The sequence below is a fragment of the Hypanus sabinus genome, chromosome 21 (assembly GCF_030144855.1).
Source record: "Hypanus sabinus isolate sHypSab1 chromosome 21, sHypSab1.hap1, whole genome shotgun sequence".
Taxonomy (NCBI): Eukaryota; Metazoa; Chordata; class Chondrichthyes; order Myliobatiformes; family Dasyatidae; genus Hypanus; species Hypanus sabinus.
Window position 1 is genome coordinate 69,793,638 of NC_082726.1, and position 15,346 is coordinate 69,808,983.

The window sequence follows — 15,346 nt, forward strand, 5'->3', positions numbered from 1 at the left end:
TCATGTTGCGACAGTTTGATAGATAGACCAGCTCAAATACATTTCCAGGAACCTGGCTATTATCAAAATCAGAAAAGGGTATTTACCTGAAATGAGTACAGGAAGAAGCTCTTTCACAGTGTTCATAGAATTCACCAGCATTACCCTGTGCTCTTGATGAGTTAGTTCCTGTTGTCTTTCATCAATCATTTTCGCCATTTTAGTCATTCCTTAATTCACGGTGCAGTGAAGGTACAAAAATTACAATTAATACATATAATAAAAAATAGCAACTATATTTAGACATGCTAAGAACAAGGGGAACTAGAAGGATGTAGGGTCTGTTAAAAACAAAGTATATGAAAAAGTCAAAATGAAAATGAAAGAATCATGTTTGACAAATTTACTGTTTTATTTGAGAACGTAGTAGAAACAATTAAGGGAGAATCAATGATATAACATGAATTGGAAAAAACAGAAGATCAATCGACAGACATGAAACAAAGGAAGAAAAAATGGATTCCACTCCACCCCATTCCAGGATAGTGGGTATTGACTGGTGGGATATCACAGGGATCAGCACTTGGGCCCTAGCTTGTCATTATATATGTCAATGATTTGAATTAGGGACCCAAATATAATGTTTATATGTTTGCTAATAACATGACACTATAAGAATGAGTTGTGAAAGGCCACCAAGAAAATTCAATCTAATTAGACAAAGCGAGTGGCCAAATAGGTGACTGATACAATAATGGATAAATATCTTGTGGACGTTACAAATCATTTTAGCCATTCCTTAATCCATGAAAAAAGGCAAGTCTTTTTTTTTAATGTTGATAGATTCAGAAATATTAACATACAGAGGGAACTGGGTGTCATTGTACTTTAGCCACTTAAAACAAACATGCAGTTGCACCCAGCAATTAAAGTGATATTTTGGCCTTCGCTCCAACTAGTTTTGAGCATGAGAGCAAGGATGTTTTGTAACAAACATACCACAAATGGAGAACTGAATACTGTTGTGATTACCTCAATCAAGAAAATGCATACTCGCCATGGAGGGAGAGCAACAAAGGTGCACCAGACTGATTTCTGAATGTCAAGATTCCCCTAAGAGGGGTGATTGCATCAACTGGGCCTGTACTCACTCGAGTTTAGAAAAATAAGAGATGATTCAATGACATGTACAAAATTCTGACAGAGGCATACAAAGTCCTGGAGGAACTCAGTAGCTCAGGCAGCATCTATAGAGGGGAATGGACAGTTGATGTTTCAGGTCAAGATCCATTGTTTCAGCTCAGATTCTGAGAGGATTAGACAGACTGGATGCAGACAAAATTTTGTCCCTCACTATGCCTAGATCAGAATCTTAGGATATGGGGCAAGGCATTTAAATAGTGAGATCAGGAGAAATTTCTTCACACTGTAATGGAATTCTCTACAGAAAATACAGAGAAAGAGTAAGAGCAGGGATATGACAATGAGTTAGAGGATCAGTCATGATTACATTGAAAAGGTGAACAGTTTTAGAGTGACAGTTTCACTTCTACTTTCTACTTCCATGGGTATTCTCATAATTGAAGTATAAAGGACATATTAAGTGCTCGAATACATATTGTGACTGCCAGTGTACTTAAAAAAAACTTATAATTGGTTTTCCAAGAATATGTAATACCAAATATACATGCTGATCACCAAATACCTACCCATTCATGCTACACATGTATGCATCTGCTGACAGATGTAAGCTGGAACTTAAGAAATAACTGTACAATTTTCTTCTTCCCACATGCAGGCAGGGAGATTTACTAAGGCTATTGGGGAAAGTTTAAACTAGAATCGCTGGGGGATGGGAACCGAACTGATGAGACAGAGGAAGGGAGTTGGCTCAGAAACAGAGAAAGCTTGTAGGCACTGTGAGAGGGAGGATAGGCAGGTAATAGAGAAGGGATGCGCTCAGACTGACGGTTTGAGACATGTCTATTTTAATGCAAAAAAGCATCATGAACAAAGCAGATGTGTTTTGAACATGGATCAGTACTTGGAGATATGTTGTTGTGGCCTTACAGAGACTTAGATGGCTCAGGGGCAGGAATGGCTACTTTGAGTGCCAGGCTTTAGATGCTTCAGAAAGGACAGGGAGGGAGGCAAAAGAAGTGGAGGCATGGCACTGCCAATCACAGATAATGTCATGACTGCAAAAAAGGAGGTAGTCATGGAGGGATTGACTACCGAGTCTCTGTGAGTGGAAGTTAGAAACAGGAAGGGTTCAATAACTCTACTGGTGTTTTTATAGACCACCCAATAGTAACAGGGACATTGAGTAGACAGGGAGACGGATTCTTGAACAGTGCAATAATAACAGGTATGTCGTGATGGAAGATTTTTTTAAGTTTTATTTTTATTTGGATAAGGTATTCACAAATATTACAAATATAACTTTTTTTACAAATAAAACCTTTTCCATTTTTATACATGAATAACTATATATATTTATACATTCATAAGTACAGACTGAGATGATATTAAAAGAAAAATAATTAGGCACTTAAATAGATATCTATGTGCAATTGTAACTCCACACTATTAAACTATATATTAATAGTTGTTAAAATAATAGTAATAATAGTGGTTGAATAATAATTTCCATGTATATCTTCTCGTCCATTCCTTTCTTGTCCAAAATATTGTGCGCAACCCTATGTAACTTCCATCATAAGTGCTTGTATCTTAACACATTCATGTTTGCTCCTACCCATAAACATACTTATCCAATTCCTGTGTACTTATTTACTTGATTTTAACATTTTTTCCCCCAATTTTTTTTCTTTAACCATCTATATAACCATATAACAATCACAGCACGGAAACAGGCCATCTTGGCCCTCCTAGTCCATGCCGAACCCTTAATCTCACCTAGTCCCACCTACCCGCACTCAGCCCATAACCCTCCACTCCTTTCCTGTCCATATACCTATCCAATTTTATCTTAAATGACACTACTGAACTGGCCTCTACTACTTCTACAGGAAGCTCATTCCACACAGCTATCACTCTCTGAGTAAAGAAATACCCCCTCGTGTTTCCCTTAAACTTCTGCCCCCTAACTCTCAAATCATGTCCTCTCGTTTGAATCTCCCCTACTCTCAATGGAAACAGCCTGTTCACGTCAACTCTATCTATCCCTCTCAAAATTTTAAATACCTCGAACAAATCCCCCCTCAAACTTCTACGCTCCAATGAATAGAGACCTAACTTGTTCAACCTTTCTCTGTAACTTAATTGCTGAAACCCAGGTAACATCTTAGTAAATCGTCTCTGCACTCTCTCTAATTTATTGATATCTTTCCTATAATTCGGTGACCAGAACTGCACACAATATTCCAAATTTGGCCTTACCAATGCCTTGTACAACTTTACTTGTGTTGATTCCACGTTTTCCAGAAATAAAACAGTGAACATTTGAACCAAGGGAGCTTACGTTAACACTATTACTATGAGGATGAGGAAAGCAATATGAACCATTAGGAGAGTCATCTAAAGTCTGCTCGCATTGGGGTTATAAATTCAATCCATTTATTCCAAATTTGATAACATTTTTCTTTTTGAATTCTCAGGGAGTAAGTCATCTTTTCCACTTAAAATATTTCCAAAATAATTTCATGCTAATCTTCTAAAGTAGGTGATACTGGATTTAGCCACTTTCTGGTGATTGATTTTTTATTTGCCGCTAAAAGGGCCTGCAGCAATTTTATATCTTTCTTCTGTTTCGAAAACAATACATGCCCCAAACAGAGAGTCACAAAGTCCACAGGCATCTGTATCTTAAATACCTTAACTGATGTTCTGTGAATACCCTTCCAATATAAACTTAAATTAGGGCTTTTCCAAAAAATATGAAAATGATTTGCCTCCTTGGAGCCACACCTTCTCCAACATACCATGTTTGTGCCTTTATATTTTTCCTGGTATGGGGTCTTAAAGTATCTTATAAGATTTTTCCAGCAATGTTCTCTCCAAACCAAAGAGTTAGTTGAAGACCAATTGAAGTTCCATATTTTCCCCCAAACCCCCTCTGAAAGTATCAACCCCACTTCTTTCTCCCACTTCTCTTTAATATAAAAATGTGTTTTCATTTTTGGCATGAGAAAAGAGCGTTATATAATCGAGAAATTGATTTATTTGGTATTGAGCTGTAAGCTGAATTCGATATCTTGAAAAATTCTAATTCTGCTGTTGATAAGTCTGTATATCTACAATTCTGGTTAAAGTAGTGTCCTACTTGAAGGTACCTAAAAAAGTCATTGTGTTCCATGCTATGTTTGTCCTGCAGGAATTGAAAACTTTGTAATGTATTTTTATGTGTGAATGAGAGGTAATGTTGTAAGACCTTTCTTTATCCACAGTTCAAATCTTTTATCTCCTCTGCTGGGAAAGAATTCGGTATCATAAGCACACCATCTAAAAAAATTTTAACATGTTGTAAATTCCACATAAATTAGCCACCTTCTGCCATACTTTTAATGTGAGATTTATCCAGCTGTTTTTAATCTTTTCCAATTGAGCCATCAATTCTTTGTCCGCAATTGAGGCCTGCAGAGGAAAACTGTCAATCAATCCAAATTCTATTTCCTTCCATCTAGCCTTGTATTCCCCATTACACCAATATAACAGAGGGGTTATCTGTGAAGCATAAAAATAATTTCTCAAGCAAAAAAGTGCCATACCTCCTCCTTCCTTTCTTAACTGAAAGGTGTTAAATCGGATTCTAGGTTACTTTCCTTGCCAGATAAAGCCAGAAATCCATTTGTCCCATTCCCTAAATTGATTATTGTCTACCTCCACAGATAATGTCTGGAAAAAGTAACCGAGGGAGAATATTCATTTTCATGGTATTTATCCTCAAATTTAAACTTAAAAAAGGGGTTAAGATTCCATCTATGTATATCTACTTTTATCTCTGAAACTAACTGCCCATAATTTACCCATGACAACGTTGAAAGATCTTTTGGCAGGGTTATTCCTAAATATTTTAATGATTTAGCTTCTCACTTAAGATCATCTGTATCCTGCAGTTTTTTGGATGCTGTATAATTTAGGGATGTAACCTGCATTTTCTTTACATTAATTTTATAACCTGATATTTTCCCAAACTCATCTAACAGTGTAAACAATCCTATGAATGATTTTTCAGAGTCACTCAACTAAACTAAGACACCATCTGCGAATAGCACCAGTCCTGACGAAGGGTCTCAGCCCAAAACATCAACTGCGCTTCTTCCTTTAGATGCTACCTGGCCTGCTGTGTTTCACCAGCATTTTTTGTGTGTTGCTTGAATTTCCAGCATCTGCAGATTTCCTCATGTCGGCGAATAGCGCTACTTTCTATTCAAACTCTGCCACCTTGATACCTTTTGCAATTTCGCTGTCTTATCAATTGGGCAAGAAGTTCAATGTATAATACAAAGAGGAGAGGGGAAATTGGACATCCCTGTCTAGTTCCTCTCTCTAAAATAAGAGAGAGAGAGGTCCCCATTTATCTTAATTCGAGCTGTAGGGCTGTCATATAAACAACACACACAAAATGCTGGTGGAACGCAGCAGACTAGGCAGCATCTATAGGGAGAAACACTGTCGATGTTTCAGGCCGAGACCCTTTGTCAGGACTAACTGAAAGGAAAGATAGCAAGAGATTTGAAAGTAGGAGGGGGGGGAATACGAAATGATAGGAGAAGACCGGAGGGGGTGGGGTGAAGCTGAGAGCCAGAAAGGTGATTGGCAAAAGGGATACAAAGCTAGAGAAGGGAAAGGATCATGGGACGGGAGGCCTAGGGAGAAAGAAAGGGGGAGGGGAGCACCAGAGGGAGATGGAGAACAGGCAAAGTGATGGGCAGAGAGAGAAAGAAAGAAAAAAAAGGGGAGGGGAAAAAACAAAAAAAAACTAAATATATCAGGGATGGGGTGAGAAGGGGAGGAGGGGTATTAATGGAAGTTAGAGAAGTCAATGTTCATGCCATCAGGTTGGAGGTTACCCAGCCGGTATATAAGGTGTTGTTCCTCCAACCAGAGTGTGGCTTCACCTTGACAGTAGAGGAGGCCATGGATAGACATATCAGAATGGGAATGGGATGTAGAATTCAAATGTGTGGCCACTGGGAGATCCTGCTTTCTCTGGCAGACAGAGCGTAGGTGTTCAGCGAAACTGTCTCCCAGTCTGCGTCGGGTTTCACCAATATATAAAAGGCCACACTGGGAGCACTGGACACAGTATACCACACCAGCCGACTCACAGGTAAAGTGTCACCTCAATGAAGTCAACGAGCTCAGCATGTGCATCAAAAAGAAGCAGAGAGCTTTGAGACCTTCCTGGTGGGGGATGGAGGTATATAGGGACGACATCCATGGTGAAAATAAGGCGGTGGGGGCCAGGGAACTTAAAATCATTGAAAAAATTCAAAGCGTGAGATGTGTCAACCCCTATAGGCTTGGAACATGGACTTCTTTTTGGATTCCAGACCTAACTAATTCCCCTCTACCACCACTCTCCTCCGTCTAGCGGAATTGGTTCATACTCTCAATAATTTTTCCTTTGGCTCCTCCCACTTCCTCCAAACCAAAGGTGTAGCCATGGGCACCTGCATGGGTCCCAGTTATGCCTGCCTTTTTGTTAGCTTTGTGGAACAGTCCATGTTCCAAGCCTGTACGGGTATCTGTCCCCCTCTTTCCCTTCACTACATCAACGACTGCATTGGCGCTGCCTCCTGCACACATGCTGAGGTCGTTGACTTCATTAACTTTGCCTCCAACTTTCACCCTGCCCTCAAATTTACCTGGTCTATTTCTGACACCTCCCTCCCCTTTTTTGATCTTTCTGTCTCCATCTCCATCTGGAGACAGCCTATCTACTGATATCTACTATAAGCCTACAGACTCTCACAGCTACCTGGTCTATTCCTCTTCCCACCCTGTCTCTTGCAAAAATGCTATCCCCTTCTCACAACTCCTCCGTCTCCACCGCATCTGCTCTCAGGATGAGGCTTTTCATTCCAGGACGAGGGAGATGTCTTCCTCTTTTAAACAAAGGGGCTTCTCCTTCCACCATCAGCTCTGCTCTCAAATGCATCTCTCCTATTTCCCGCACATTTGCCCTCACCCCATCCGCCCACAATCCCACTCGGGATAGGGTGATAGGGTTCCCCTTGTCCTCACCTACCACCCCACTAGCCTCCGGATCCAACGTATAATTCTCCGTAACTTCCGCCACCTCCAGCAGGATCCCACTACCAAGCACATCTTTCCCTCCCCACCCCTTTCTGCTTTCCACAGGGATCGCTCCTTACACGACTCCCTTGTCCATTCATTCCCTCCATCCCTTCCCACCGATCTCCCTCCTGGCACTTATCCTTGCAAGTGGAACAATTGCTACACCTGCCTTTACACTTCCTCCCTCACCACCATTCAGAATCCCAGACAGTCCTTCCAGGTGAGGCGACACTTTACCTGTGAGTCGGCTGGTGTGGTATACTGCATCCAGTGCTCCCAGTGTGGCCTTTTATATATTGGCGAGACCCAACGCAGACTGGGAGACTGTTTTGCTGAACACCTACGCTCTGTCTGCCAGAGAAAGCAGGATCTCCCAGTGGCCACACATTTTAATTCCATGTCCCATTCCCATTCTGATATGTCTATCCATGGCCTCCTCTACTGTTGAGGTGAACCCACACTCTGGTTGGAGGAACAACACCTTGTATACCGACTGGGTAGCCTCCAACCTGATGGCATGAACATTGACTTCTCTAACTTCCGTTAATGCCCCTCCTCCCCTTCTCACCCCATCCCTGATATATTTAGTTTTTTTTTGTTTTTTCCCCCTCCCTTTTTTTTTCTTTCTTTCTCTATCTCTGCCCATCACTTTGCCTGTTCTCCATCTCCCTCTGGTGCTCCCCTCCCCCTTTCTTTCTCCCTAGGCCTCCCGTCCCATGATCCTTTCCCTTCTCCAGCTCTGTATCACTTTTGCCAATCACCTTTCTGGCTCTCAGCTTCACCCCTCCCCCTCTGGTCTTCTCCTATCATTTCGCATTTTCCCCTCCCCCTCCTACCTTCAAATCTCTTACCATCTTTCCTTTCAGTTAGTCCTGATGAAGGGTCTCGGCCTGAAACGTCGACAGTATTTCTCCCTAAAGATGCTGCCTGGCCTGCTGCATTCCACCAGCATTTGTGTGCGTTACTTGAATTTCCAGCATCTGCAGATTTCCTCGTGTTTACTGTCATATAAAGTCTGGATTATTTTAATAAACTTCTCTTGAAAGCCGAATCTTCCTAACATGTTATATAAAACTTTATCTAACTGAATCAAAAGTTTTCTCGGCGACTAATCCCACTACCATTGTCTCTGTATTGTTCTTAGTAACCTGTTCCAGTATGTGTTAAAGTTCTCCTTATGTTGTCCTGAGATTGTCTTTGTTGGGTGAATCCAGTCTGGTCTAAGTGGATGAGGCCAGGTAGAAGCTTTTCCAGTCTACGAGCTAATACAGATGTAAATAATTTGTAATCGAAATGAAGGACACTGACTAGCTGGTAATTACCACATTCTACCTTATCTTTACCCTCTTTATGAATAACTGAGATACTCATCTCACTCCAGGAGGGTGGAATTTCTCCTCTCTGTAAGATCCATTAAGTAATAATGGAGCTAACTGTAACTGAGTGGTACCAATTTGTACCACTCTGAGGTAAACCCATCAGAGCCTGGAAACTTTACGGCCTTTAATCTAGAGATGGCCATGTTCAGTTCTTTGGCAGTTACTGGTTCTAATAGGCATTCATTTTGTAAATCTGTGAGCTTGGGTAATTCTAAAGAATTCAGGGAAGCGTCTATATGAGACTCATTGGGGGCCTGGGGTTTACAGCTCTCGATAATATGTTTCAAAATACTCTTGAATTTTCCCTATTGTACTCTCAACAAGCTGTTTTTGGATTCTTTATTTTATGAATTGTATTGTGCTTGCTTACGTAACTTATGTTAATAATCTAGCTGATTTACCTCCTACTTCAAAATTCTTTTGTCTCAGGTAAAGAAAGTTTCTTTGAATTTCCAATGTATAAATTTCATCAATTTCACTTTGCAATTTCTTAATTTCCTGTTTTAAATTAGAATTAATTTTGTTGCCATTTACAACTTGAAGTTGTTTTAATTTTCCTTGAAGTTCTCCTTGCTAATTTTTGTGCTTTAAATTTTTTCATGTGAGAAGTAATGGAAATAATTTTTCCTCTCAGCACAGCTTTCAATGTATCCCATGAAATCACTGGTGATGTTTCTCCCATGTCATTAAGGTCTAGGTATTCTTTAATTTCTCCCCTTAATCTCTTCATTACTTTCAGGTTATTAAGTATATGTGAATTTAACCTCCATAGTGTTTTCCTCATTTTCCTTTCCAGAATTACAGACAGAGACTGAGCTATGATCCGACAGATCAATTGTGGCAATGTTACACTCTTTTATCCTGAATCTATCTATCTTAAATATAAAAAAATAGTCTATCCTTGAATAAGCTGAATGAGGGAAAGAGTAGTGTGTATAATCTTTACTAGTGGGGTGTAATTCCCTCCACACATCTATTATTCCCAACTCCTCCTCCTTCACTTTCCTAGTCAGAGGTTTATTCTGAATAACTGTTCCTGAAGAATCTAACTACAGGGTTTAACCTAATAATAAAATCTCCTCCACAGATGATAATTATAATGACAAATTATAATATTAACCAATGGAACATGGTAGCCCAATCTTCTTTTTTTTTATAGGAAGTTTAGTTTTTCTTTTCTCTCTTTGTATAAAATAACTTTTTCATGGTTAGTTACTAACAGATTGGGAGGCTAAACTCCATTTGTAACTTGGAATCTGTGTTTTTACATGTTAACCGCTATTAATGTAATCCCAATCTCTATGTACCATTATCAATATTGCTATGTTTATTAATTTGATATTTAATAAAAAGGCTCAAAAAGAAAGAAAGTAAGCACATGTTCGATAGATCATTGTGGCCAAAGGGCTTGTATTGTATTGTAGGTTTCTATGGTTCTAAACCATAAAAATCTCTCTAAAAATATTGTTGCAATGCAGCTCACTTTACCTTTGTTACATTACAAACACCCAAAGAAATTGAATTCCTCACCTGGACCCAAATTTTTAGTATAGGTCACCAAATCCTCCATTGTTTCCACCACTTCAGCAACCGTGAGGTATTCCAAAATACCTTTGCATACACGAATTATTTTACGGACCTGTGATAAAATGGTTATAATAAAAACATTTTTTTTAATCTATATTTGGTGTAAGATTGATTCAAGTTATAAGTATTGCAGCAGATTTACTCTATGTGCTTTTGTTACCTGCACACTAAATTCTCTTCTTGACCAGCATGACCCAGAGCAGTCTTCCAATGGGAACCTGGCGCCTTGAATGTCAGGGATAGGGGAGATAGGGACAGCAAAGCATGAAAGAGCTTTCACTGAGGCATGGCTAGCTGCAGTGACAGTAATGAAACTAGCCTTCTGACAAATAAAAGTGCCATTTAACATTGAATACTTATGAAAAAATTACATAACCTGCCAGGATTTTCCAATAAGTTTTTTTGGCAAAAAAAAAATAGCATTTTTAAAACACCAGAAATTCTGTAGATGCTGGACATCTAGAGCAAAACACAGATTAAAAAAAAATATTTTTAAAGTGTAATAAAAATTTTATATGTAAAGCGAATCACATCTATAAAACCCCCTTCACTTTCTCCCAGAAGCGCTCTTCTCCAATTGTTTGCAACTGGCTTGCTCAATCACTGAATGGTGGCTGAAGGATGGTTGTAGTTGGGAGCTGAATGTTATATCGGAGGGATAGGAAGGTAGGTAGATGGGGCAGTGTGGCTCTACTGGTAAAGAATTGCATCAAATCTGTAGAAAGATGTGACACAGGATCGCTAGATGTTGAATTTTTGTGGGCTGAGTTAAGAAACAGCATTTTATCTTCTTCTGCCCGTCGAATGATTGCATTTCTAACTCTGATGGCTAGAAGATCTATATTGTTGAATTGGAAAGAAATTAATCCTCCCACTGTATTTAATTGGTTCTCTCAAACTATGTTATGTTTAAATTTAGAAAAAATTAGAAGTGGTACTTTTGAGACTTCTATTAAATTTGAAAAGTTATGGAGACCATTTATTCAACATTTTCATATGATGTAATATGACCCTGTGCCAAATTCACTTGATTTCCCAGCTTTTAGCTTATGTATGTTGAGAGGACCGGAAGTGACGGCATTGATGAATACTTATTTTTGTGAGATATTATAAACAGGCCCCTTTTTTTTTCTCTCTTTTTTGCTTCTTTTTTCTTCTATATTAGTTATTAGATTAGTAGATTAGCTAATTTTGCATTATATATATTATTTAATTTTTTTTCTTTCTTTTTTCTGTTTTTTTTATATCATATATTATGAAATATTTAGACTTACCATGTTCATACATATATTTTATGGCTTATGTCTTGGTAAACTCATTTATATTTTAACTATTATGTATTTTTTTTCATATGTAATGGAATTTGTATTTTGGTAATTTCTTTATCAATATATCATTTGTATTCTGTTCATATTACTAATAATAATAAAAAGATTTAGAAAGAAAAAGAAAGAAAAGAAACTGCATTTGTTGTAACTGATGGCAATTATATACAGGCCTCCCAACAGTGGCTAGAAGATTAATCACAGCTTACAACAGGAAATAGAAAAGGCAAGCCAAAAGGGCAATGTTATAGAAGACATAGAACATAGAATAGTACAGCACATTACAGGCCCTTTGGCCCACAATGTTGTGCCAACCCTCAAACCCTGCCTCCCATATAACCCCCCACCTTAAATTCCTCCATATATCTGTCTAGTAGTCTCTTAAACTTCACTAGTGTATCTGCCTCCACCACTGACTCAGGCAGTGCATTCCATGCACCAACCGCTCTCTGAGTGAAAAGCCTTCCTCTAATACCCCCTTGAACTTCCCTCCCCTTACCTTAAAGCGATGTCCTCTTGTACTGAGCAGTGGTGCCCTGGGGAAGAGGCGCCGGTTGTCCACTCTGTCTATTCCTCTTAATATCTTGTATACCTCTATCATGTCTCCTCTCATCCTCCTTCTCTCCAAGGAGTAAAGACCTAGCTCCCTTAATCTCTGATCATAATCCATACTCTCTAAACCAGGCAGCATCCTGGTAAATCTCCTCTGTACCCTTTCCAATGGTTCCACATCCTTCCTATAGTGAGGGGACCACAACTGGACACAGTACTCCAAGTCAAACACAAGGAAATCTGCAGATGCTGGAAATTCAAGCCACACACACAAAATGCATCTATGATGCTGCCTGACCTGCATTCCACCAGCATTTTGTGTGTGTTACAGTACTCCAAGTGTGGCCTAACCAGAATTTTATAGAACTGCATCATTACATTGTGACTCTATCCCTCGACTTATGAAAGCTAACACCCCATATGCTTTCTTAACTACCCTACCTACCTGTGAGGCAATCTTCAGAGGACTGTGGACATGTACCCCCAGATCCCTCTGCTCCTCCACACTACCAACTCTCCTGCCATTTACTTTGTACTCTGCCTTGGAGTCATGGGAGATTTTAACATGCAGGTCGATTGGGAAAATCAGGTAGGTAATGGATCTCAAGCAGGTGAGTTTGTTGAATGGCCAAGAAATGGCTTTTTAGAGCAGTTTGTCATTGAGTCTACTAGGGGATCAGCTATACTGGAATGGGTGTTATGGAATGAACCAGAGGCAATTAGGGAGCTCAAGGTAAAAGAACTCTTAGGAACCAGTGATCACAATATGATTGCGTTCAACTTGAAATTTGACAGGGAGAAAGTAAAATCTGATGTAGCAGCATTTCAGTGCAGCAAAGGAAATTACAGAGAGGAGTTGGCCAAAGTAAATTGGAAGGATCTGCTGGCAGGGATGTCAGCAGAGAAGCAATGGCGTGCATTTCTGGGGAAAATGAGGAAGGTACAGGCCATGTGTATTCTAAAAATGAAGAATTACTCAAATGGTAAAATAGTGCATCCATGGCCTACAAGATAGGTCAAAGCTATTGTAAAAGCAAAAGAAAGAGCATACAACAAAGCAAAAATTAGTGGGAAGATAGAACATAAGAAATAGGAGCAGTAGGCCATTCGGCCTATCAAGCCTGCCCCACCATTCAATAAGATCATGTCTGACCTGTCCAACCAGAACTGCACACAGTACTCTAAGTGCGGCCTCACCAGTACTCTGTATAGTGGCAGCATGACCTCCCTGCTCTTGAATTCAATCCCTCTAGCAATGAAGGCCAATATTCCATTTGCCTTAATAACCTGCTATACCTGCAAGCCAACTTTTTGCAATTCATGAACAAGCATTCCCAAGTCCCTCTGCACAACAGCATGCTGCAAACGTTCACCATTTAAATAATAATCTGCTCTTCTATTATTCCTTCCAAAGTGGATGATCTCGCATTTACCAACATTGTATCTCATCTGCCAGACCTTGGCCAACTCACTTAACCTGTCTATATCCCTTTGCAGACTCTCCACATCCTCTGTACAATTTGCTTTTCCACTCAGTTTAGTGTCATCAGCAAATTTTGATACGCTACACTCAGTCCCCTCTTCCAGATCATCAATGTAAATGGCAAACAGCTGCGGGCAGAGCAACCTACTCACCATTGACTGCCAACTGGAGAAACACCCATTTATACCAAGTCTCTGTCTTCTATTGGTTAACCAATCCACTATCCATGCCAATACACTTACTCTGACTCCATGCATCCATATCTTATTTATAAGTCTCTGGTGCGGCACCTTATCGAACGCCTTCTGGAAATCCGAGTATACGATATCCACCTGTTCCCCTCTATCCACTGCACTCATTACGTCCTCACAGAACTCCAGTAAGTTTGTCAAACAGTACCTGCCCCTTCTGAATCCATGTTGCGACTGTCTGATGGAACCACTCCTTTCTAAATGTTTCGTTATTTCTTCCTTAATGACAGTTTCAAGCATCTTCCTGACTACAGATGTTAAACTGGCCTATAGTTGCGCATCTTTTGCCTACATCCTTTTTAAAAAAAGTAGCATGACATTTGCCATCTTCCAATCCCCCTGAACCTGCCCAGAGTCTAGAGAGTTTTGGTAAATGATTACCAACACGTCTACTATAACCTCCGCCAATTCCCTCAGCACCCTGGCAGGCATCCCATCAGGACCAGAGGACTTATCTACCTTCAGGCCCTCTAGTTTTCTCATCACTATCTCTTTAATGACAGTGATTTTATCGAGGTCCTCACCTCCCATTTCATCCATAACATCCTTTTTTAGCATATTAGACGTGTCCACCACTGTAAAGACCGACACAAAATAATTGTTTAATGCCTCAGCCATTTCTTTATCGCCAAATATCAATTTCCTCTGCTCATCATCTAAGTGACCTACATTGACTTTAGTCACCCTCTTCCACTTTACATATTTATAAAAACTTTTGCTGTTTTTATATTTTGTGCTAATTTACTTTCATTCTCCATCTTCCTTTTCCTTATTTCTTGTTTAGTTGTTCTTTGTTCCTTTTTAAAGTTTTCCCAATCCTCCAGTCTCCCACTACTCTTTGTGACTTTGTACACATGAGCTTTTAATTTGATACTATCTTTTATTTCCTTTGTTATCCAAGGCTGGCTCTCCCCTCACTTATCGTCCTTACTTTTGACTGGAATATACTTTTGTTGAGCACTGTGAAAAATCTCTTTGAAACTACTCCACTGTTCCTCAACTATCCTACCAAATAGCCTGTGCTCCCAATCCACATTAGCCAGCTCCTCCCTCATCCTGTTGTAGTCTCCCTTGTTCAAGCATAATACACTAGTTTTAAATCTAACTATTTCATCCTCCATCTGTATGTGAAATTCAATCATAGTATGATTACTCTTTCCAAGAGGATCCCCAACTATAAAAAACATTAATCTTAACTGTCTCATTGCACAGAGGATTGGGAAGTTTTTATGATCTTTCAAAAAAATCACTGGACTCTGGCATGGTGCCAGAGGACTGGAAAATTGCAAATGTTACTCCACTCTTTAAGAAAGGAGGAAAGCAGTAAAAATGAAATTATAGAAAAGTTAGCCTGACCTCAGTGGTTAGGAAGATGTTGGAGTCAATTGTTAAGGATGAAGTGATGGAGTACTCAAGTCAAGTCACTTTTATTGCCATTTCGACCATAACTGCTGGTACAGTACACAGTAAAAACAAGACGTTTTTCAGGACCATGGTGCTACATGAACAACACAAAAACTACAC

At 39.5% G+C, this 15,346-nt stretch overlaps 1 protein-coding gene across 1 annotated transcript in view; it reads right to left on the minus strand.

The window, feature by feature from the left end:
* LOC132379181 (vinculin) overlaps nt 1-15,346 on the minus strand; it is a 293,243-nt gene that overhangs the window by 173,747 nt on the left and 104,150 nt on the right. The window contains exons 4-5 of the mRNA XM_059946852.1: nt 10,155-10,263; nt 87-209 (exon numbers count right to left, since the gene is read on the minus strand). Coding sequence (XP_059802835.1) covers nt 87-209; nt 10,155-10,263 — 232 coding nt within the window. The remainder of the gene's footprint in view (nt 1-86; nt 210-10,154; nt 10,264-15,346) is intronic.